Source organism: Triticum urartu, chromosome 4 (assembly GCF_003073215.2).
Source record: "Triticum urartu cultivar G1812 chromosome 4, Tu2.1, whole genome shotgun sequence".
Taxonomy (NCBI): domain Eukaryota; kingdom Viridiplantae; phylum Streptophyta; class Magnoliopsida; order Poales; family Poaceae; genus Triticum; species Triticum urartu.
This window is the reverse complement of record NC_053025.1, coordinates 589,137,499-589,161,499: the sequence shown is the minus strand read 5'-3', so window position 1 is coordinate 589,161,499 and position 24,001 is coordinate 589,137,499. Positions and strand designations below refer to the sequence as shown.

Below are 24,001 nucleotides of genomic sequence, written 5' to 3'. Positions count from 1 at the left end.
TAGAGCTCTGGAGAGCTCCTGCTCGGCTGCTCCTGGTCTGGACTCTGGACCGGAGGAAGGCCTGGTCGATTTAAATGCAGCGGAGGGAGATTGGAGTTGGACAAACAAGTTCGACCAGACAGCAGCAACCCTTCTCCCCAGCTATCAACGGAGGTGGCGCAAGACGGTGGGAGCGTGAGTGGCGACGCGAGCTGGTGGCCTGGTGCTGCCACATGGAGCAGCGAGAGAGAGGCGGCGTTGTTGTGCGTTGCGGCGCCAAGCAATGGTGGTGGCGGCACACACGATTGGACAAAATCGAGAGTCCCAATTCGGCCGAAACCCTATCAAAAGAGGGTTTTTCTTTTCTTTTTTGATTCCACCCTCACCTTGTTCACACGAAAACAAGTCGATTGAGAGGCTTTTCTGAAAATGACATCAAATTGTCTGGGTTTTTTTTTGAACCGCCCGGTTCAAACGGTTTTTTCCGGTTCGATTGCTTGAACGGTCTGATTTGCTTAAAAACCACTGGGATCGCCGGTCCGGTCTGGTTTTTTAAATTATGATCTAATGTAATCATGCTCCCTAAACTAATCTTTGCTACCGTTCGTCGAGATCATCTTGTTTTGTTTGCTGGAAGTAGTGTTTTGGAGCTCAACTTGTCTGAAGGATCATCATGATGCGAGTAGTTAGGATTTGGTTTTGTGCTAGGTGAAGCAGCATTGTTGGGGACGACCTTCCAATTGCAGGCCTACCTTTTTGTCGCTACAAGTGATATCGTTAAACAGTCTCAGGTGTTGCGTTTTCGTTGGATTCTTGTTGCTGCTTTGCCTGGGACGTACGAAACTCGTGCGAGGCACCGTGTATTCAACATGATTTTTCTCAGGTCTGGGAAACACATAGCATTGGAGTGACATACGTCCTCTTTCAACACTGGAGAACCACAGGAAAAACTGTGTGGATGAGAATTTTCTTTTAAAACAAAGTGAATTTTCACAAGGATCCAGATCCTCTAAAAGAATCCAGTAATTTTCTCTGAATCGAGCCCTATAAGAAGGGAGCACTGATCATATTTTCAAGAAGTAGAAAAAACATCATACCACAAAATTCCTATGGATCAAGCATCAAAACAAAGAATCATGTAGACAAGATATAGCTCCTCTTCGAGATAATCACTTGACTAATTCAATTAAACTCAAAATCCACAATATATAGTTCCTCGAGTTTAATACGACGATACAAATACAAGTTCCCCACAGCTAAAAACAAGGCCCATGATCCTCATAATAAAGTTGCAACGATATACTGCAGGACGAACCGCGGCAGGCGAACGAACGACGACGATCTACTGCGACTCGACGGACGGCGGCGGCGTGTTGGCGGTGGAGTCGGGCTTGAGGCCGCCGAAGATGGGGTCGGCGAACATGGAGCTGACCTTGTTCTTGAGGCACTCCCAGTGGTCCCGACCCTGCGCCTCCGCGAACTGCCGGTACTGGTCCTTGGCCAGCTCCAACAGCGACGCGTCCTCGCCCACCGTCCTCTTGAAGCACGACGTCGCCGCCGCCGCCGCCTGCGCCTCCTCCTTCTCTGGCGCCGCCGGCGCAGCCGCCCCCTTGTTCTCCATGAAGAACTAAAAACTGAGATTGAAAACTTGTCTACGTGAAGAGAAGAAGACGATGTTGATGGTTGCGGTTGCGTTGGTTTGGTGGCCAGGGGGCGTGGCTACTTATATGCAGGGGAGGTCGGCCTATCTTGAGGAGGAAGAAGGGTCCGAGTGGAAATAATAATTGGATAAGAACACAAGTCGACCACACGAGAAACTACGAGTCCGGATCATCACCATGGCAGAAGTAAACACGGATTCTTAGCTTTGGACTGGACTGGATCACAAGTAAAAACGGACACTTTTCTTCTCTTCTCCGATGAGATGATGATTTCCCAAGTGCAAACGGGAACGGGAACTACTCCTTCTCTCTGTTCCTTCCTTGTTTTAATCCCCTTCGCTACCAATGTGCCAAGTGTAGTCTAGGAAGTAGAGATAGATTCGGGGGTAAAAGTTCTTTTTCTCAGTCAGTTCACTTATGTGTGTAGTCGCCTTGATAAAGTTTTATCGATGCGATGATGCCGAAATCTCCCTTAGTTGAGTCATGTATCTAAACTAATCTCTTTTTTTGCGAGAATATCTAGTCTAATACTATGCTCCTCAGGTCATTTCTAACCGGTTCCCAATAGCCGATTAGAGAAGTAAAATTCTGCTTCCACTCCTCTAACCGGGACTAACTAGTACCCAATAATTGGTAGAGTAGTAAACTTCTGGTTTTACTTCTTTAACCAGGACCTAACCGATCCCCAATTGGCCTCATAGGAGGATAAATTATCCTCGGCCGCCGCGGTTCTCCCTATATTTACTTCACCGCTTGCCGGCCGAGTAAAAGATATCACACTCTCTCTTCCCCTCCTCCTCCCCTCCGCCCCGCCGCTGGCGCCTCCCTTGTCGTTCGCCGCCTCCCCCTCCTTCCAATGGCCGGACGCGGTGGCCGGAGGTCCCCGCCGTCAATCTGCAGCGCGGATCCGCACTGTCACGCCCGTGGTTCGCCTTCAAGAGGCGCATCCTCTAGCCGTCACTGCACGGTCGATGCTTCGGCCCCCACTCGGTTCGCCGACTCCCCCCCCCCCTCCATAGCGGGAGCCGCATAGGACATACATCGGCATCCGGCAGTGCACGTGGGGAACATGAATGGCGGAGATCACCGACCGGGAGACCCACAAGAGGAAGTGGATCGAGTCGTTCCACATGATGGCGCTCGAATACGACCGGTGGCAAGTCCAGTTCCACGACTCCGCCGCGAGGCTCAATTTCCCTTTTGGGACGGCGCCTGCCCACCTCGTCCCGTTGACGCCAGGTGTGGTGGATCCGGCGACGGCTCGAGGGAACCGGGAGGCGAGGGAGCACCTTGCAACAGAGGTCGCAGACAAGGGTACATGCCGGACCTCCGCCGGGAGCACCCGAACTCGTAGAGGCAGAGCGGCCATCTTCGTGAAGAATGTTACCGGTGGTGGCATGTCGAGTAAAGATTGCCTCAACCTCCACTATGGCCCATGATGATGAGTAGTCTAATTTAGTTTAAGTTTAGTGTAGTTTAAGTTTGAATTTATGTTTAATGTTCAATTGTCAAGACTAGGTTGAACTTATGTTTAAATGTATGCAAATTTCAGTTGAATTCTTGCAAATTTATGTTTACCAAAACTTAGTCCACTAAGGTTTACTTGGCCGGATCCTCTATTTTTTAGGGGATCGGTTTTTGGTTTGAAATGGCCTTAGTTGAGTGTATCTAAATCTATGCTAATGTTTATTAATGTCGAGATCACCTTGGTTCGTTTCATCTCCTGGAAGTTGTTTTACTTGTCTCGAGGATCATGATGCGAGTAGTTAGGATTTGGTTTTGTGGCAGGTGAAGGAGCATTGTTTGGGGCGACCTTACAATTGCAGACCTCCATTTTGTCTGGGAAACAATGGCACCCTCTACAAATGATTATATATCGTTAAACAGTCTGAGGTGATGCATTTTCGTTGGATTCTTATTGCTTCTTGGGACGAAACTCAAGCGAGGCACCACCGTATTCAGCGATTTTTCAGGTCTGGCAAAACATATACGTCCTCTTTTAACACTATGGGTTAACACTAGGATTATTAGAGAACCGCAGGAAAAGCAATTCATTTGTAAAGAGATTTGGATGGATGAGAATTTTCTTTCAAAATAAAGTGCAAAACTTAGGATTTCACAAGGATCCAGATCCTCTGAAAAAATCCAGTAATTTTCTCTGAATCGAGCCATATAAGGAGCACTAACATATTCAAGAAGTAGAAAAGAAACATAATACCACGAAATTCCTATAATCGAGCATCAAAACCAGCATCAAAACAAGATATAGCAAAAATCACATTGAGAAAGAAAAAAAATACAGCTAGATCAGAGTCCGGGGATCGTCATCGAGCTGAACGTGTGCAAAAACTCGGAGGTGTCGTAGTTTCGGTACTTGATCGGTCAGGCCATGAAGACGTACGACTACATCAACCGCATTGTTATAACGCTTCCCCTTCCGATCTACGAGGGTATGTAGACAACACTCTCCCCTCTCGTTGCTGTGCATCACCATGATCTTGCGTGTGCGTAGGAAATTTTTTGAAATTACTATGTTCCCCAACAGCGCCCGGCCCGCACCCCGCAGCCTCCTGGCTTGCGCCCTGTTGCCTCCCTCCGGCTCGATCTCTACTTCTGGATCGACCGGCTGGACGTCGCCACTGCCCTCTTGCCTCGCTCTGCTTCTGGATCGAGAGGCACGTCTGCTCGCGTTTTGTGCTCGTGTGCGCCTTGGCCCGATCTAGATCGGGTCCCTTCTATTTGTTGACCAAAAAAAAGGAGAGAGAGATAAAAAGGGGGATATCTTAGTATGTCATCTTCAGGCTATGTGGCTGTTCCTCGATGCTCGGTGATCTTTGATGGCACCAACTATGCCGAGTTTGCAGGCTTCATGCGCATTCATATGCGTGATCTTCTTCTGTGGGGTGTTCTTTCTGGCGAGGTCCCCTGTCCGCCATGCCCTGTTGCGCCCGTGGCCCCAATCCCACTGGTGCCGCCGGTCCTTGCTGCTGATGCTTCTCAGGCTGACCAGGATGCTGCCAAGGCTCTGGATGATGCTGCGGTTGATGCTTATGATCAGCAGGTATCCGCTTATTCTGATGCTCTCTGTGTACCGGGATGATCCGCCTGCTTACACTCAGTGGTGCAATGATGATGCTCGAGCTGCTGCTGTTCTCACTGCGAGTGTCCTCCCTCAGTTTGCTTCCGAGTTCACGGGACTTGGCACAGTTGCAGCGATGTGGTCTTATCTCTGTCAGCGCTATCAGCCCTCTGGTGATGCTCTCTACCTATTTGTGGTGCGTCAGGAGCACGCACTTCAGCAAGGTGATTCTTCTGTTGATGAGTTCTATTCACAGTGCTCTGCCATCTAGTGCCAGCTTGACTCTCTTCGGACAGTTGTTTGTGGAACATGTCGTTGCTGTCAGACTACTCGGTCTGATCTGGAGTTTCAGCGGGTCCATGAGTTCTTATCTCGCCTCCGGTCTAAGTTTGAGCCTCGCCGTGCTCACTTGCTTGCTCGTGGTCGTGTTCCTATCTCAGAGATACTTGCCGAGCTTCGTGCTGAGGAGACCCGGCTTCGCTCTGCTGGGTTGCTTCTGGTTCCGTCAGTACTGACCGCTCGGGCTCCTGCCTCGTCTGCTCGCCTCACTGCTCCGCCTCTCCTGCCTACTCCTCCAGGAGGGGTGAGCCGTCCTCCTTATGCTGAGAAGGGCATGTCGCGATGTGACACTGTCTGTGGTTACTGCTCCCGGCCAGGTCACCCAGAGTCTGATTGTCTCCAGAAGAAGCGAGACCAGAGGCGCCCCTCCTTCAGCGGGACTCCTGTGTCTTCCTCGACTCTGTCACTCATTGACCCGGACATTGTTCGCCTCAAGCGTCTTCTTGCTTCCTCAGGCTCCTCGTCGACTACTTCTACTGCTGCTGTGACTGCATCCCCTTCCTCACCATCACCGGCATCTACACAGTCAGGTACATCTTCGTGGATTCTGGATTCTGGAGCCTTCTTTCATATGTCTTCTGATTTTTCCACGTTGTCTTCTCTCTGACCTCTTGATTCGCCTGTTAATGTTCTTACTGCTGATGGCGCCTCTCTTCCTGTTGCTAGTCGTGGTATTCTTTTCACTCCATCTTTTTCTGTTCCGAGTGTTTCACATGTTCCTCGCCTTACCATGAATCTTTTTTTCCGCTGCCCAACTTACTGATTCTGGTTGTCGTGTCATTCTTGATACCGACTCTTGCTCCATTCAGGATCGTCGCACCAAGGCTTTGGTTGGTGCTGGCCCCCGGCACCGTGAGTCAGCGGGCCTTTGGGAGGTTGACTGGCTTTGTGTTCCTTCCGCTACCACCACTTCTGCCAGCTCTCATGCTCTTGCTGCCTCTTCATCTGCGTCCTTCCAGCAGTGGCATCATCGCCTTGGTCACATCTGTGGCTCTCGCTTGTCTTCGTTAGTTCGTCAGGGCCTCTTAGGGTCTGTATCTGGAGATGTCTCCTTACATTGTAATGGTTGCAGAGTTGGCAAACAGACTCAGTTACCTTATCCTACTAGTGAATCTGTATCTCAGCGTCTTTTTGACTTAGTTCATTCTGATGTCTGGGGTCCTGCTCCCTTTGATTCGAAAGGTGGTCATCGCTACTATGTTTTGTTTATTGATAATTTCTCTCGCTACACTTGGCTCTACTTCATGAAATCTCATAGCGAGGTTCTCCCTATATACAAACGTTTTGCTGCCATGGTTCACACCCAGTTTGCCACGCCCATTCATACTTTTCGTGCTGACTCCGCTGAAGAATATATCTCTCAGTTGTTGCGTGGTTTTCTCGCGGAACAGGGTACTCTTGCCCAGTTCTCTTGTCCTGGTGCTCATGCTCAGAATGGCGTTGCCGAACGAAAGCATCGTCATTTGCTTGAGACGGCTCGTGCGCTGATGATTGCTGCTTCCCTTCCACCCCACTTTTGGGCCGAGGTTGTTTCCACATCCACCTATCTCATCAACATTCAGCCATCTTCTGCTCTGCAGGGTGGCATTCCTATGGAGTGTCTCACTGGTCGCTCTCCTGACTACTCAGCTCTTCGTATGTTTGGATGCGTGTGCTTCGTTCTTCTTGCCCCCCGAGAACGCACCAAACTGACTGCTCAGTTGGTTGAGTGTGTTTTCCTTGGCTACAATGATGAGCACAAGGGATATCGATACTGGGATCCAGTGGGTCGTCGCTTGCACATCTCACGTGATGTGACTTTTGATGAGTCTCGTTCTTACTACCCATGTTCTTCTTCCTCGAGTCTATCTGTGGACGACATTTCTTTCCTTCTCCTTCCTGATGCATCCTGCTATGTGCCTCATGTGTCACCTCTTCCTCCGGTACCTCTCATTCCTTCAAATTCACCACCGACCCCGTCTTGTCCATCCTCCTCCTCCACTTCTCCACCATCATCTCCAGTCCGTCGCCCTCTCTCACCGTTTCCTCTCCACTATACTCGCCGATCTCGTACTGAGGATGTCTCCTCTGACGAGCCTTCCACCTCTGGTGCACCTCCTCTCACGCCTCCCCCGGTTCACAACCTCCGTGCTCGGCCTCGCCCCCCGCCTGATCGCTACTCCCCTGATCGGTACGGTCTCTCTGTTATTGCTGGGCCCACTTCCTATCGGACTGCCATGACTTAGCTCGAATGGCAGCTTGCGATGGCTGAAGAGCTTGCTGCTCTTGAGCACTCTGGCACATGGGATCTGGTTCCCCTTCCTTCCGGTGTCCGTCCCATCACCTGCAAGTGGGTCTACAAGATTAAGACTTGCTTCGATGGTTCTCTTGAGCGCTACAAAGCTTGTCTTGTGGCCCGTGGTTTTCAGCAGGAGCAGGGGTGAGATTATGATGAGACATTCGCTCCTGTGGCCCACATGACCACTGTCCGCACTCTTCTTGCCGTGGCTTCTGTTCGTCAGTGGTCTATCTCTCAACTTGATGTTCAGAACGCTTTTCTCAATGGCGAGTTGCGTGAGGAGGTTTTTATGCAGCCAACAATTACAACTATAAGTCCCTCCTTGAGAGTCTTATTTCATAAGTCCCAAATGCCCACTTTAAGTCCCTATAAAGTCCCTCCTGTTTGGTTTAGATGGGACAGGACTTTTTTAAATCTCTAAACCAATAAGTTCCTGAAAACAAACACCCTCTGAGTGTATCTAAATCTATGCTAACGTTTATTAATGTCGAGATCATCTGGGTTCGTTTCGTCTCCTGGAAGTTGTTTTACTTGCCTTGAGGATCATGATGCGAGTAGTTAGGATTTGGTTTTGTGGTAGGTGAAGCAGCATTGTTGGGGACGACCTTACAATTGTGGACTTCCATTTTGTCTGGGAAACAATGGCACCCTCTACAAGTGATTATATATCGTTAAACCATGTGAGGTGATGCATTTTCGTTGGATTTTATTGGTTCCTGGGACGAAACTCAAGCGAGGCACCGTTTTCAGCGATTTGTCCAGGTCTGGCAAAACATATACGTCCTCTTTTAACACTATGGGTTAAGACTAGGATTATTAGAGAACCACATGAAAAGCAATTCATTTGTAAAGAGATTTGGGTGGATGAGAAGTTTCTTTTAAAATAAAGTGCAAAACTTAGGATTTCACAAGGATCCAGATCCACTAAAAAAATCCAGTATTTTTTTCTGAATCGAGCCATATAAGGAGCACTAACATATTCAAGAAGTAGAAAATAAAACATAATACCACGAAATTCCTAAAATCCAGCATCACAACCAGCATGAAAACAAGATATATAGCAAAAAATCACATTGAGAAAGAAAAAAAAGGTGCTCTTCTTCGAGATAATCACTTGAAGAATTTAATAAACTCAAAATCCACAATATACAGCTCCTCGAGTTGAGGATAGAAGTTCCCCACAACTAAAAACAATGCCCGTGATCCTCATAATAAAGTAGCAACGGTATATAGGTCATCTAGACGGACGACGGCAGGCGAACGAACGACGACAATCTACTGCGACTCGACGGACGGCGGCGGCGGCGGCGTGTTGGCGGTGGAGTCGGGCTTGAAGCCGCCGAAGATGGGGTCGGCGAACATGGAGCTGACCTTGTTCTTGATGCACTCCCAGTGGTCCCGACCCTGCGCCTCCGCGAACTGCCGGTACTGGTCCTTGGCCAGCTCCAACAGCGACGCGTCCTCGCCCACCGTCCTCTTGAAGCACGACGTCGCCGCCACCGCCTGCGCCTCCTTCTCCGGCACCGCCGGCGCAGCCGCCCCCTTGTTCTCCATCAGGCCCCGAAAAGCGAGATCAAAAACTTGTCTGTATCTACGTGAAGATGAGAAGACGATGTCGCTGCTTGTGCTTGCGTTGCTTTGGAGGCCATGGGGCTGCGGGATCGTGCCTGCTTATATGCAGGGGAGGGGAGGGGGCGCTGGCCGTCTTGGACTAGGGGCAAAGAAAGAAGGAAACAGAAACAGAAACCGAACCGAACAAGAGGAAGAGAAAGAGAGCGCCCCGTTAACCAACCTTCTTGGATTGGATTGGATATAACTAACGGCCACTTCGGAGTTCGGATCACGATGATTTCCTTTCCCGGGTGCAGACGGAACGGGAGCTACTTCTGTGTCTCTGTTTCTATCCTTGCACCCTGCTCCAAGCCGCGAGCTTTGCTTTCTCCTCAAGAAACAAGCGCATGCTATGCTCCTGTCCTATATAACTCCAGCTCGCCGCCCACACCCCATAGCAGCATCAGCGACAGCGGCAATATCCAAACCTCTCCTCTTCTCGATACACCGGTGGGTTCCATAGCATTTTCTTGACGACCAAGCCCGGCCGCGACGTTCGAGCGCCATGGACACCAAGGGGGCGGCGGAGGCCATGCTCAAGGCGGCGGCGCCCATGGCCGCGGAGGAGGAGGCCATGCTCAAGGCGCTGGCGCGCAAGGAGGAGGCGGCTCCGGCGCCGGCCGGAGCGGGGCCATGGACAACGACGGAGGGGATCAAGGGCGCGGCGGCGGCGGCGGCGAAGCGCTACTGGGCCAGCCTCAAGAGCCAGGCCCGCGCAGCCGGCGAGTACACGACGCACAAGGCCCGCGCGGCCGGCGAGTACGCGACGCTCAGGACCCGCCAGGGCGTCGCCCTGTTCGGCGAGCCCAACATCGGGCCCATCAAGACCATCGTCGATCGTTGCTAGATAGGTTTCTGTTGATGAGATGCTGCCGGTAGGTTGAGGCTCCGATGATGACTTTGTTCACGTCTTCAGAGTTCAATAATTTAGCTCTTGATCCCGGCCCAATATCGTCGCCAGTTAGTCGATGAAGATCCTTCGTTGTTGTTCTTTCTTTTACCGGGATTTCCATTGATAGGATGATTATAAACAAAAATATTTTATTAGACATGCAATTGAACCTGATCATCAACTCTTTAGCCACATCTTATCTTAGTAAGTATACAACACATGCATGGAACCTGATTCCTTCATCGGATGACACCAACGGCTGATATTTGAATTCATAATCTTTACCCTCAATCACGCTTGCATCCTTCACCTTTTCTTCTCCGAGAAAACGACCTGAGGCTTTCACCCATTGCAGAAAATTCTCCACTGCTGCCTCCCGTAAGAGCATCATCAATGCAGATTCAGAAACAATCTACATAGAAATGAAACTACATGAGAAACAAGAATCAGTTTTCCTTGTAGTATGCACTTATTATGCAACATCGGCGTTAATTTCAGCTTGTAGCCTTGTACACTTACGCAACATCGACACGCAATCTGTTCATTATGGCAGAAACATTGTGACTTCCAGTTATCATGAAAAGTACTTCCTCCGTCGCAAAATAAGTGTCTTAACTTTGTACTAACTGTATAAAGCTGTACTCATCTTGAGACGGAGGGAGTAATCATTAGGTGCAGATCACAAGCCAAGCCTTGGGGACCTTGTTTCAGTAAAATCTCTACTTTGCAAGACCGATGTTTGACCTTCTATAATGGCTCATCAAATGAAAGTTAAGATCCAACAGGCCAACACGGCGTCACTTCTCACAAGGGGGTCTCTGATTTTTCAGTTTTATTAGACGTTTTCAGGGGTGCGAGAGTTTCGATCAATGTAATTCTCTGATGAACCCCTTCAGAATTTGGACTAGGAGTGTGTTGCTCATCCAGCTCCTATCATGCATTCCAACGCAGAATATGATAGCAACAGGGAACAATTCCAGTTTCAGATTCAGTTCAACACATATTCCAAGGAAGGCAAGAGCAGGTCCATAATTCATCTCCATGAAGAACATAGCAATGCACTAAATCACTATCAGTAGCAAGGAAGAATACATCACCGAGTGGAGGCAAAATCCACCGCCTTTATTATTACCAGTCTCGGGAGCCCAGATCTGTCCTCTCCTCTCCTACTGACCGGCCTTCCCGGCGGCGTCCTGCTCCTCCTCCGCCTGGCCGCCGGCGCCCTTGTACTGGTCGAGGGCGGGGCCGGTGAGGCGGCAGATGCGCCACTGCTTGAACACCTCGGCGCCCATCCCCTCGTAGAAGTCGATGGCGTTCTGGTTCCAGTCGAGCACGCACCACTCCACGCGGCCCATCCCGATCTCCGCGGCCCGGCCGGCGACGGCGGACAGCATCATGCGGCCCAGCCCGCGGCGGCGCCACGGCGCGCGCACGAAGATGTCCTCCACGTACAGCCCCGGCCTGGCCAGGAAGGTGGAGTAGTTGGGGAAGCAGATGACGAACCCGGCCGTGACGCGCCCGCCGCCGCGCGGGGACGGGAAGGCGCCGGCCTCCGGGTCGGCGAGCGGGGGGGACGCGGGGAGGTCCAGGCGGCGGGAGCCGACGGTGTCGCCGGTGGCCGGTGCGGGGGACGGGGAGAGGTCGAGGATGAGCGCCGTGAAGGAGGCGAAGGGGGCCGGCCGGGGCGTGGGGAAGAGGGTGGAGGCCAGCAGCTCGTGGGTGGCGGCGAAGAGGTCGGTGAGGAGCTCGAACTCCGCCATCTGGTGGATGAGGCTGTGGATGTGCGGCACGTCGCGCGCGTCCGCCAGGCGCAGCTCCGCCCACACCTCGCCGGAGAAGGTCGTCGGCGCCGCCGCCATCTTGGGGGGGGGGGGGGGGGGGGGGGGGGGGGGGGGGGGATACGCTGCGCTGCAGCTAGGGTTGCTCCTCTGCTCTGCTCTGCTCTGTGATGAGATGACCGGTGGAGATGGAAATGTAGAGTGGTTTCTCTTTAAATTGATTGAACTTTTTACATATGATGATATGCTTAAAAACAAATTATGGTGCTCAACATTATGTGCTAGTCTACTAAGCCTCTGTGATCTTTGCACACCCCTTTGCATTTTTAGCACCAGGCCTTCTTTGGATTGATTTCACAAGATTTTCATAGGATTGTAAACCTCAGGATTGTTTTCTACGGAGTGCATTTGGATCACAGGATTGCCTTCTCAAAATTCCTCAGGATTGGGTTCCCAAGGCGCCGATTCCAGAGGAAGTCACGCCTAAGGACCAACCTCTTGGAAAGATTCCTAGCGTGAAAAGAGAGCGCTCGAGCGGCGTGTTCGCGTCAAAACAGCCGCGCGTCTTCGTGTGAAAGCACCACACATTGCTCTCGAAAAGAAAGAAAAAACACCTCGCACCGCTCTGGAAGGAAATAAAGAAAAGACACCAAATGTTACATAAATTGATCTATGTCTAGAGCGTTTGCTTAGCAATCAGGGGCGAAGGTTTCTTAGCACAAAGGAAATGAAATGTGTTTGGATCGAAGATGATGTTATCTCCATATCAAATAATAGTTCACAAATCATCAAGATGGTTTGAACATAATGGACAATGCCCAATTCTCGAGCAGAGGGGTGACGACTTGTATTTCTGACAGTTTTTGTATAAATTATATCATTTGTTTAATTTTATTATTCTTGGTAATGAGACTATTGTTGTTGCTATCCTCGTAGATTCTCGGAAAAAGAAATTTTTGGCCCACGAATAAGATCCAATGGACAGCTATATTTCAAATAATTATGTATGAAAATTCATAAAATATTTTTGATATTTGTTCTATTTGTCTTGAGCGACTGTTTAGCATTTAGGAATGATGGTATTCTTAGCCATCAAAAAGGTAAGTACACTGATATCAAAGGTGGATATAGCTTCATATGACCATATAAAATGACAGTCGACATTAAACATGGTTTGAAAGAACTCGAATCAAGGATCTTTGGCATGCGAATCCTTTTTCTTTGTGGGGTTGCAAATCCTTCCAGTTGATGTCAGTGTTCTTAAACAGATGATTATCCTGCCAATGGATGTGATGCAATTGACAACTTATGTACCTATCATTTTTAAACAGATCATACCTTTAGCAGATTTTTGAAATATCTTTGCATTAGATTATTGTCGGTAGAGAAACTTTACGGTTTGTTCCCGCTTCTGGATAGGGAAACTTCTCATCGAATAAACGACCATTTTTTCACCTTTTCCTTGTATAAATGCATTATTATTGTTTTATACATTTTTTATCTTCACTTTGTTATTTTTTGACGAGAATTTTTAATCAATTCATTTTTAATCATGGTAATACAACGGACATCAAAAATAAAAAATTACATTCAGATCCGTAGACCACCTAGGACGAATACAAGCCCTGAAGCGAGCCGAAAGCGCGTCACTATCATTGCCCCTTCCTCTCCGGAGTTGGCAAAACTTATTGAAGTAGATAGTCGGAAAGTCGTAGTGCCAAGGCCCCATAGAACAACAACCACCGCCGATGAATAGAAGCGTAGATCGGAAGGATCCAATATGAAGACACATGAGCGTAGATGAGAAAGACAAGATCCGAGCAGATCCACCAAAGACAGATCCGACGAAGACTCACCTCCACACGCTTTTCGATGATGCTAGGCGCACCACCGAAACAGGGCTAGAAGGGGAGAACCTTATTCCATATTCAGGGAGCTGTCGCTGTGTCGCCTCCTGAGTAGGACACAAACCCTAACAAAAACGCAAAGAAACATAAAAAATGAAGCCCTCCCGTCGACAATGGCTAGGATCCACTGCACCTTCGTCGTCCTAAGACCACATGAGACAAGGCAGATCGGTGGCGCCGTCGCCGGGAGGGAGAAACCCTAGCCGCATGTTTGCTAGAGAGGATGATGAAGGGATGAGTAGTATATGAAATAAACATATTTGATATTGCTGTTGTCCTTTATATGCAACAAAGTTTATTCTGCTGAAGTTTCATTTATTCATTATAAATGAAGTTATTATTATTATTATTTGAATGTACACAGGACAAACTTGTGAGCATCATATAAATGAAAATCTCCCCTAAAAACGAATGAAATTTCAACTCATTTTTTTTGAAAAAAATAAACGAGATTTAAAACTGCGAGATCCCTTAAAACCCCCGGGCCGGGCGCCCTCCTGCCCGCCCCAACTAAACCCTAACCCCCACAACCACTCTCCCCTCCCACGCCGCCGGCGGCCGGGCGCCATGGTGAAGGCCTACCTCCGCTACGAGCCGGCGCTCTCCTTCGGCGTGGTCGCCTCCCCGGAGTCCAACGTCGTCTACGACCCCTCCGGCCGCCGCCTCCTCGCCGCCGCCCTCGACCGCTTCGCCGCCTGGGACCTCAAGCGCGGCCTCCCCTCCGCCACCTTCACCCCATCCTCCTCCTCCGCCTCCCTCGCCGTCTCCTGTGTCGCCTCCTCCCCCGCCGCCGCCTCCGCCTCCGCTTCCTCGGTATTCCCCCCCTCTCGCCTCGCCTGAAATTCGTCCCCTTTTCCTGCTCCCCGCGTTTCTGAACGAGCTGGATTGATTTTTCCTCTCTGTTGGCTTGTTCAGGTTGCGAGTGGCCATGCCGACGGGAGCATCAGGCTGTGGGACGCCGAGACCGGCGCCTGCGAGGCGACGCTCCACGGCCACCGCTCTGCTGCTTCTGCCATACGCTTCGCTCCCTCCGGCGCTGTCCTCGCCTCCGGCAGCAAGGACTGCGATGTTATCCTCTGGGACGTCGTTGCACAGGCCGGCCTCTTCCGGCTCCGTGGCCACCGTGATCAGGTTTGGATATGCTCTCTATCTCCATTTGCTGGCGTAGCCAACAATGCTAATTTGTGGATTGCTTGCTGCAGGTAACGGATTTAGTGTTCCTGGATTCGGGGAAGAAGCTGGTGACCTGCTCCAAGGACAAGTTCATCCGGGTCTGGGACCTCGACACACAGCACTGCCTTCAAATTGTAGGTGGCCACCACAGCGAGATATGGTCCATGGATGTTGATCCTAGCGAGAAGTTTTTGGTGTCTGGCTCGGCCGATCCAGAGCTCCGGGTGTTTAGAATCAGGCAATCAGCTGAAGAGGGCGAAGATTGGAACAAATGGGATGCACTCAAGCTGTTTGGCGAAATTCCGAGGCAGAGCAAAGAAAGAATTCAGACCATTAGGTTCAATAAGGATGGCAGTCTTGTGGCATGCCAGGTGGCGGGGAAAACTGCTGATATCTATAGGATTCTTGATGAAACAGAGGCCACACGGAAGGCCAAGAGGCGGCTGCACAGGAAGAAGGAGAAGGCTTCAGCGAAAGCTGCGGCGGCGGAAGGGAATGGTAGTGTCATAGATCCTTTGCCAGCTCAAGACTCTCAGAATCCCACTGTTGTGGTTACCGATGTATTTAAGCTCCTCCAAGTTTTGCGGACCAGCAAGAAAATTTGCTCTGTTGCATTTTCTCCAAGCAATCCACCAAAAGGCTGCCTTGCGACCCTGTCTTTGTCTCTGAACAATAACGTGCTTGAGACGTACTCGGTGGATATTGAGAAAGTGTCTAAGATGTACTCAGTTGAGATACATGGGCATCGTTCTGACATCAGGAGTCTTGCACTTAACTCAGAGGACAACCTCCTAATGTCAACTAGTCACAATGCTGTTAAAATCTGGAATCCTAGTACAGGTGACTGTCTTAGGACTGTTGACTCTGGATATGGGTTGTGCAGTGCATTTGTTCCTGGGAATCGGTATGGCCTTATCGGCACAAAGACTGGTACCTTGGAGATTATTGATATTAACAGTGGGAACTCGATTGATGTAATAGAAGCTCACGCTGGTTCCATACGATCGATTGTACTCATTCCAGATGAGGATGGAACTGTTAATGCACGGGGTTTTGTCACCGGAAGTGCTGATCACGATGTCAAGTTCTGGGAATACCAGTTAGTGCAGAAATCTGATTCGGTGAGTCTTCAGTCTATTTCTTATCATGGAGTCTATTGTAGTAATTGTGCACTGAATAACATTTTTGATATTTCATGATTTTCTCTTATTTTTATTTCTCTTTTACCACCAGTTTTATGAAATGAGTCGTCCACATGAAGACATGTCATTACTAATTTCCTAATTTAGCTTCTAAAAATGTGAAACCATGTGATTGCTTGTCCCATCTGTTTTTCATGTTGATATATGTTATTGGCTTCTATAGCTCTATCCATGAACTAAATAAGTTGGAGGCTTCCTTGTCTTAAGTAATGACTTTGTAAAACCGTAGAAGATAAGTTCCATGCCAAAAGAAATTCTTTTATCCCTCACTTTTTGTTCTTATTTGTATCAATTTCAATGGTAATGTGTGTATCCATTATTTGTATAGCAATTCTCAACATATTTTTGTGTTACCAACGATACCCCACAGCTCTGCTAAAAAGCTTGTGGATTGAAATGTGTGCTGTGAAATTCTTGCATTGGAAACTAGGATTTAAATTTATCTGCAGATATTCATAATGTTATTCTTTTGTTTCAGGACGCAAAGTATCTGAGTGTAACAAATGTGAGAACCTTGAAAATGAATGACGATGTCCTTGCAGTGTCCATCGGTCCAACTGGGAAGCATATTGCTGTTGCTCTTTTGGATTGCACAGTGAAGGTTGTATTCTTATACTCATTATGATCATGGTCTTGAGCTTCGCATCCCCCCCAACCCCCTTCCACACACACACACACAAAGTTCAGCATTTACTTGCTTAAAAAAAAGGTTCATCATTTACTGCTTAGAATTGATGTATTTCGACCACATGTTTCATAGTTGAGGAGAATAGTATCAAGTCGATGTACACATAAGTGAATATCTGTTGACTTGTGCTTTTCAGCGTGTTAATACATTTGAGCACATAATTTTCTGTGCTTCTATGAGGTGATCTGCCATCCGCCATCCTTTTTTTTTATATTTGTGTCACTGCCAATCATTTCTCCTGACAATGTAAAGAAAGGAAATATAAGCGAGAAGAAATATTATTGAAATATACTTACTCGTGCTAACTTTGCTATTCATGTATTTACTATTTAGAGCACAACCTCTGTATCAGCTAAAAGAAAGATAAGGGATAAATGCCACTAGCTAGGTGTTCATTTCAACCGTTGTACCTGAACATCTAAATTTTGCTTTGGATTTGGAGAATTGTTGAGTGATTTGACGATTTCTCTGAGATGCCAATTGGCGCCCTGCAAAATTGTAGCAATCGAAAAGCAATCTAGAAACAAGCCTGGCTTCAATTATTGCTTCCCCTAATATTTCACATTTTATGCAGGTCTTCTTTCTGGACACACTAAAGTTTTGTCTTTCACTTTACGGGCACAAGCTTCCAGTTCTCTGCATGGACATATCATCCGATGGTGCTCTAATAGTTACTGGTTCTGCAGACAAAAATCTGAAGATTTGGGGTATGGATTTTGGTGACTGCCATAAGTCCATCTTTGCCCACACAGACAGGTCCTTTCTTGCCTTTTGGTTTTATCTCATGCTCTGAATAGTGGCAGAATCCTTACAGGTTTTTTTGTGTTCCCTCTTGCAGTGTGATGGATGTTAAGTTTGTTCCTAAAACTCATTACATGTTCAGTGTGGGGAAAGATCGTACTGTGAAGTACTGGGACGCTGATAAATTTGAGCTTTTGTTAACGCTTGAAGGACACCATGCTGAAGTCTGGTGCCTTGCGATTAGCAGTCGTGGTGATTTTATCGTAACAGGCTCTCATGATCGCTCTATTCGGCGTTGGGATCGTACCGAAGAACAGCTTTTCATTGAGGTATTCTATGAATTGCCTTGAATGAAGTTTCCATGTTGAATATATTGAGGTATTCTATCAAGCCCGAGATTTGCCTTCTAATTCTTGAACCCACACGCACCAAAATTTGCAGGAAGAGAGGGAGAAAAGATTGGAGGAAACTTTTGAGGCTGATTTAGACAATGCGGTTGAAGATAGATATGGGCAGAAAGATGATGCTCCTGATGAGGGTTCTGTGGGTGTTCCTGGTAAGAAAACAAAAGAGACAGTAACTGCTGCTGATTCAATTATTGATGCACTTGACACTGCTGAGGAAGAAGAAAAACGTCTTAATGAGCAGAAGGTAGTACTCGAGTGCATTAACAAACATTAAGTTACCAAATGGACATTAACGTCAGCTGTGTATTTTGCGATTGTCAGGAGTTAAAAAATGATGGGGAGGGAACTAAATCTAAGCCTAATGTTATAATGCAAGGGCATTCACCTTCAGAATATGTTCTGAATGCAGTGTCAAGTGTCCGCCCAAATGACTTGGAACAAGCCCTTCTGGTAAGATTCTTGTTAATTTGTCATGGATTACTATATTTTAAATTGATCTTACCCGAATTTATTGCGGGTTACAGCCTTTTGAGTCCTCATCAGTAGTTCATTGTGAAGTAGACATATATTATATACTTATATAGTGCAACAATCATGTGCGTGACCTTTATGTAAGAAATGTGTCCCCTTATGATCCTCGTCTGTGTGTTCGTCATCTTGTCGAAACTAAAGTTGAATATGTCAACAATACAGACAAGTCATTGCCCTTTGTGCATCATATCGTAGTTCAGTTGAGTGTCTTTCAGTTGGAGCTCTGATTTTTCATGATGTGCTTCTTCAGTTAGGAATTGATATCTCATGATGTGTCTACATGAGAGCTATTCAACTGATTTCAAGTTATTATTTATGACGAACCATCAACTTAGCAACCAAGCGAATGGTATTTCTCTGCATATAATCATTCGTCATCTGATAACATGTTCGTATTTTCCTTTTTTTCCCTTGAGCAGTCGTTGCCATTCTCAGATGCACTAAAGCTCATGGCTTACTTGAAGGAGTGGTCTCTAATCCCATTGAAGGTACAGTGATATTGATACTTCGATATTTAATCCTAGTGCTGTATTAACTTGCAAAATTCCTGTCCGTGTTCTTAATTTCTGATCCTCACATTTCTGTATCAAATATTTTTTTCAATTTCTCTTGATTGTGGCTACATATGATATTTCATAATTCATATTCATGCTGTCCTCTTGGAGTTGCACTTTCTATGATAGTATCCTCCACTATCCAGGACACACATGAAGTAGTTTGATTTTGTTTAGTGCGCGCTTGCCAAGTTTTGGGCTAGTTAAACTTAGACATGGCATTCGTTGTTGATTTGCTGCTTGAATTTGTGTGACCTGCTGCAGATTTCTCTCGATAACTTGATATGCACAAATCCTGATCTCTTTTGTCGTGACCATGCAGGTTGAGCTTGTTTGTCGGGTTTGCCTTGTGCTGCTTCAAACACACCACAACCAGCTAACTACCACACCGGCTGCAAGATCGATACTGACAGCACTGAAGGATATTCTTTACGGTAGAGTGAAGGTAAATAACCTGCAATCACCTCCTCTAGAAAATAGATAGCCGCTTTGCAGCAATCTGAGGTCATGCCCTTATTTGATTTTAAACATCCTCCAGGACTGCAAGGATACCATAGGTTTCAATCTCGCCGCGATGGATCATATAAAGGTAAGATAAGATGCCACCTTTGTATTTTAACATTTTAGTGCAAGTTGAGGTATTTTTATCCTGAAATTTTCAGTGCAACCAGGCCTTGACTTTTCGGCGATTTGTTTCATGCACATAAATCTTTCAGGAACTGTTGACGATGAGATCAGATGCGCCATTCCGGGACGCCAAGGCGAAGCTCCTGGAGATCAGGCAGGAGCAGTCGAAGCGGTCAGATAGGTCGGACGGCGGCGAGAAAAGGAAAAAGAAGAAACCCAAGGCGTCTGTACAGAGCTGAGCAAGGATTTATTTGTCAGTTTTTACTCAACTGTTGTAGATGTACACGCCACACTGTATTATTGTGTTCATTTCATACTGTCATGAGCACAGCAGAATTTTGAGAAGTTTGTGTGTGGGCCATTGTTACTTGGCGGTTGCCTGCTAGGGAAAGGAGGTGTACGTGTACCTCTCTTTTAGGAAGTCAATGCTTGGTCAAACCTTTTTTTTATGCTTTCAGAAATTGCAGCACCCCTAGCTTAAAAGTTACAAAACAAATTCAAGGTTTTCAGAGCATTTGAAATATCAAACTTCTGGAAATTCGAGACCTTTTTTGAAAAGTAGGACGTTTAGAGTATAAAACTTTTGGGGAATTCAAACTTTTGGAGTTTGGACTGTAAATAAAGTCTTTTACTTTTGAAAACCTCCAATTTTTTAATAGAAAATCGTACTACAAAAGAATTGAGCTGTCATTTTCTGACCAGGTGTTGTTGCAGTTGCAATCCATAGGGCGACGCCAGATGCCACTGCTGTGATCTCAAATGCAAACCATAATTCCATATTGAGTAAACTTTTTCGGAAATGATAAATCCTGAACATTTGGAGTTTAAGCATGGCAACCCGAATCTTTTTCATGGCAATTTTTGTTCACGCGAGGTTGGCAAACATGGTAAAAACAGTTATGGATGATAGTGCTCTTATGGCATTAATGGGTCGAAACATGGTAAAGACCTGACTTATGTTTGATAAAATCCTTAGCATCAAACATGATAGGATTATTCAGTTTTCATCAAGTATATTCTTATAATGGTGCAAATGATGATGGATCAACTATTGGGCTGACCTCATGCACCTCTTGCTGTTCTACGGAAGTTTGGTTTAGCATTTTGTTTTTCTCTAGAGAAGACCATGTAATATGATTTGGAGCTAGTTGTCTTGCGGTTATAGAACTTTGAGTTTGTAATGTCTGTTCATGCCTAATAGTCAACATATACTGTAAAAGTTTAGGATCTATAGCATCCGGATACATGAGCCCATACTGGATGTGTATTTCTTCGAGGTATACTAAATTGACATGTTACCGGTTAATGCTTCATATATTATATAGGCGATCCATTCACGTGACTTCATCCTTTGAAATCTTGCGGGATCGCGTCCTCATATAGAGTATAATAGTACTCTTCTTTGGAGCTGAATCCATGTAGCATGAAGTTTTGCTCACACGGTACTACTTAATGGACTTCGGTTTGCCACAAAATGAATTAACTGACCTTGGTTGTGGCTGACTTGGAACGATGTGTTTGAACATTGCACCTTCAGTCCTTTGCACACTCTTGTTATTTGTTTAAGAAGTTCCTCATGTTTATTTTGTTATGTGTATAGCTTTCAGCCTGCCACTGTTCAAATCTGCAAGTGCCTCATGCCATATGCTACTATGGCGATTGTTGAGCTATGTAGTCGCCAGCACTGCACGAGTTCAGAAATGAAGTATTCTGGTTTGACCATCTGAGTTCTACATTATGTTGTGTTGTGAGACCCAACACTTATTTTGGGGACAGGAAAGCAAGCATGGACGGCATACACAGAGTCTATTCTGAACATGTCTACAGTAAGATCATGGACATGTGTATGGATTATGAAAAATATATTACTATCTCCGTCACGGTTTAGAAGGCGCGGTTGAAAATTCTCTGGAACCTAGGTGGTTATCTATTGGTTATGAGATGGGCTAAAAAATAGCATTCACACTACGCATGCATATAAAGATGGGCTAAAAAATAGCATTCACACTACGCATGCATATAGAAATAGTACTAATTAGCTATTAGAAATAAATGCAATGCGCCCTAAACTTTGTCTATTGTGGAAACGCACGCAAATTTAACTGTGCCTTCTAAACCGTGACGGAGGGAGTATATGTTTCGAATTTTACCACAGGAAATTTATGGCTGCAGATGCAGTTGTGCAATGGAGTGGGGGTGGTGGAGGAGAGGGGTGGATAGTTGGAGCAATGGAGAATGAAATGGTGCATTTAATTTTATAGTTACTATCCTCACAACTTATTTTATATAGGCAATAGTGAGTGAAGCGATGGCAGATCATAGATAAAGTTGCATAGAAAAGTAGTACTTGTCGACAATAATTATAGGTTGCCTGCCGAGTCTTGTCAAGATTAACCTTCATTTAACATATTGTATTATATGATGTGAAAATGATGATGTAGAATTTGCAGTTAAAGCAATTTTGCAATAGTTGTGGTTCTGTAAATGAAAATATACTGTCGGCGTCGTGCGTGGGTGCCAGCAGTCCTGAACTGGCGCAGAGAGGGCCGAACAGGAGGTCCCCACTCATGCAGCCTGTCTTGTCTGGAGACAAAATGTGGATCAACAACAATTCCCGTATGAGATGTTATCTGTCACATTAGAGCCGTTCTGTATATGGAATTGACATCACACACGCTGGACATCAAATGGCAATTTCATTTTATGCGATGGACCGAGTAAATGGCAATCACATCAACCACCAGCTAGCTGCGTAGCTAGATTAATAAGTTGCATGAGACCAAGAATTAAACTTGACGTCAGTGCCGAGAATTCGGCGCCGGCAAGCTAGCAATCGCATATGCCACTCGGGACAGCCACTCGGCGTCGTTGTTCTCCTTGCTCATCGGGTTCTTCTCCGCGCTCCCCTCGAACAGGAGCATGTCGCAGGAGCTGGGCGCCTCGGTGGCATCCAAGAGTTTCTGAGACGCCGCTTTGAGGCGCCCAGCACGTAGGTCACCGACCACGCCCTCCAGGGTCTTGTTCATGTCCCTGTAGTAGCGGAGGCACTCCCCGAGGTTCTTGACAAGGTCGTCGAGGACGAGCACCGTCGATGTGACGTTGGCCACGGTAAGGTTGGTGGCCACGACGGCGAGCTCACGTGCGTCCTTGGCGGACGCGGCCGCCGAGTCGGCCGAGAGCGCTTCCACGCAGGAGTCGTAACCCACTTGCCCACCGCGGCCGACATCGACGCATGTCCTTGTGATGATCGCGGGCAGAGTGCCGACGACGAGGCCGCCATCTCCGGCCGCCAGGAGGAGGACGAGGGTGAGGAGTAAAGCAACCTGAGGATGCATCGCCATATGACTATTGTCGTATCCTACTCACCTCACCGTGACGGCGTGTATTTATGCAGGCAACCAATAGAACCAATTAAGTAATAGCTGGAATGGACTGTATACGAAGTAAAATGAGTGATCTATATACAAAGCAAAATGAGTGAATCTACAATCTAAATTAGTCTATATACATCCGTACGTAGTCTATATTGAAATATTTAAAAAGACTTATATTAGGAACGGATGGAGTACAACGAAAGATAAAATTCCGTATTTACTGAGAGAAATTAGTTACTCCATTAATACCAAATCAATCAGATTTAGGCTGGTTATAATGGGGAGTATCATATACTAGTAGTATCATGTAAAGTGTATTGATACTACCTCCCTAATGCATTGTACTATCATATATTAGTATCATGTATATTTTATTTATTACCATGCATGACATGTAGTAGTATATCATTTATTATGATACGGTATCATGATACGATACTCAACTTTCATTTTCTTCATTTAATTCTATAACATCTTATCAAAATTGCCTAGTTAATATGCATGATGTTTGAAAATATTTGTCGTAAGAATGGATGTATCTAGATGTATTTTAGTTTTAGATACATCCATATTTATCCATTTGTCCGACAAGTATTTCCGGACAGAGGGAGTACTAAGTATGATATTTCCATTACGACCGGTCTTAGCCAACGCTTGAGTATCAGATTTTACATTAATGACTGCCATTCGTCGATCATAAATCCAGAGTCATAGGTTCTGGTATAAGATGGATGGTGGGGACATACAAACCCCGAGGATGACCGGTTCAACCAATCAAAACGCAAAGTTTTTGAAGTAATCTCTGCTGCTAAAAGGGTAGTTGGTAGGGCGGTGTGGACGGTTTGTTTTCACATTGCTGGCTTATTTTCGCAGCACCTTCCACTACCATCCCTCCACTCTGATTTTCCGTGGCAGGTACCGATTCAATTAAATCACACAAATATTATATAATTAAGACTATGAAAATCACACTATATATGTCCAATCACCTTCCTAAAAGACAGGCATAAGATTTTTCTCAATACCTTTCAAAATAAAATCAAATATTCGTAGGATAAGACGAGGATATTGCCTACAAACCGAAGATGTAACATACATGTGCAAGTTAGATAAATCTACTGCTCCATGTTTGGGATGCGTGGAGTGGAGCATGCAGGATAATGATCAAACTGGTGCTTGT

At 46.6% G+C, this 24,001-nt stretch overlaps 3 protein-coding genes across 3 annotated transcripts; 1 reads left to right on the top strand and 2 right to left on the bottom strand.

Moving 5' to 3' along the window:
- Positions 1–10,003: 10,003 nt before the first annotated feature.
- LOC125552941 (L-ornithine N5-acetyltransferase NATA1-like) lies at positions 10,004–11,736 on the bottom strand. The gene is made up of 2 exons (XM_048716667.1): positions 10,972–11,736; positions 10,004–10,251 (listed from the first exon to the last, which is right to left on the bottom strand). The coding sequence occupies exon 1, from the start codon at positions 11,696–11,698 to the stop codon at positions 11,006–11,008; it is 693 nt and encodes a 230-aa protein (XP_048572624.1). The 5' UTR covers positions 11,699–11,736; the 3' UTR covers positions 10,004–10,251; positions 10,972–11,005.
- A 2,281-nt stretch (positions 11,737–14,017) lies between these two features.
- LOC125552940 (WD repeat-containing protein 3-like) lies at positions 14,018–19,904 on the top strand. The gene is made up of 12 exons (XM_048716666.1): positions 14,018–14,337; positions 14,440–14,655; positions 14,727–15,818; positions 16,378–16,500; positions 17,162–17,343; positions 17,426–17,657; positions 17,770–17,979; positions 18,057–18,185; positions 18,686–18,754; positions 19,143–19,265; positions 19,359–19,409; positions 19,537–19,904. Exons 1-12 carry the CDS (start codon positions 14,092–14,094, stop codon positions 19,684–19,686), a joined length of 2,823 nt encoding a protein of 940 aa, XP_048572623.1. The 5' UTR covers positions 14,018–14,091; the 3' UTR covers positions 19,687–19,904.
- Positions 19,905–22,084: 2,180 nt separating this feature from the next.
- On the bottom strand, positions 22,085–22,792 carry LOC125554305. Its single transcript, XM_048717881.1, has one exon. It carries the CDS (start codon positions 22,786–22,788, stop codon positions 22,246–22,248), a length of 543 nt encoding a protein of 180 aa, XP_048573838.1. The 5' UTR covers positions 22,789–22,792; the 3' UTR covers positions 22,085–22,245.
- Between the last annotated feature and the right edge of the window lie 1,209 nt (positions 22,793–24,001).

Coding starts and splice junctions, on each gene's coding strand:
- LOC125552941 (XM_048716667.1), bottom strand. CDS start 11,698: ATGGCGGCGGCGCCGACGACCTTCTCCGGCGAGGTGTGGGCGGAGCTG.
- LOC125552940 (XM_048716666.1), top strand. CDS start 14,092: ATGGTGAAGGCCTACCTCCGCTACGAGCCGGCGCTCTCCTTCGGCGTG. Junction 17,344..17,425: donor ATCTTTGCCCACACAGACAG/GTCCTTTCTTGC, acceptor TCCCTCTTGCAG/TGTGATGGATGTTAAGTTTG. Junction 17,658..17,769: donor AAGAACAGCTTTTCATTGAG/GTATTCTATGAA, acceptor CAAAATTTGCAG/GAAGAGAGGGAGAAAAGATT.
- LOC125554305 (XM_048717881.1), bottom strand. CDS start 22,788: ATGGCGATGCATCCTCAGGTTGCTTTACTCCTCACCCTCGTCCTCCTC.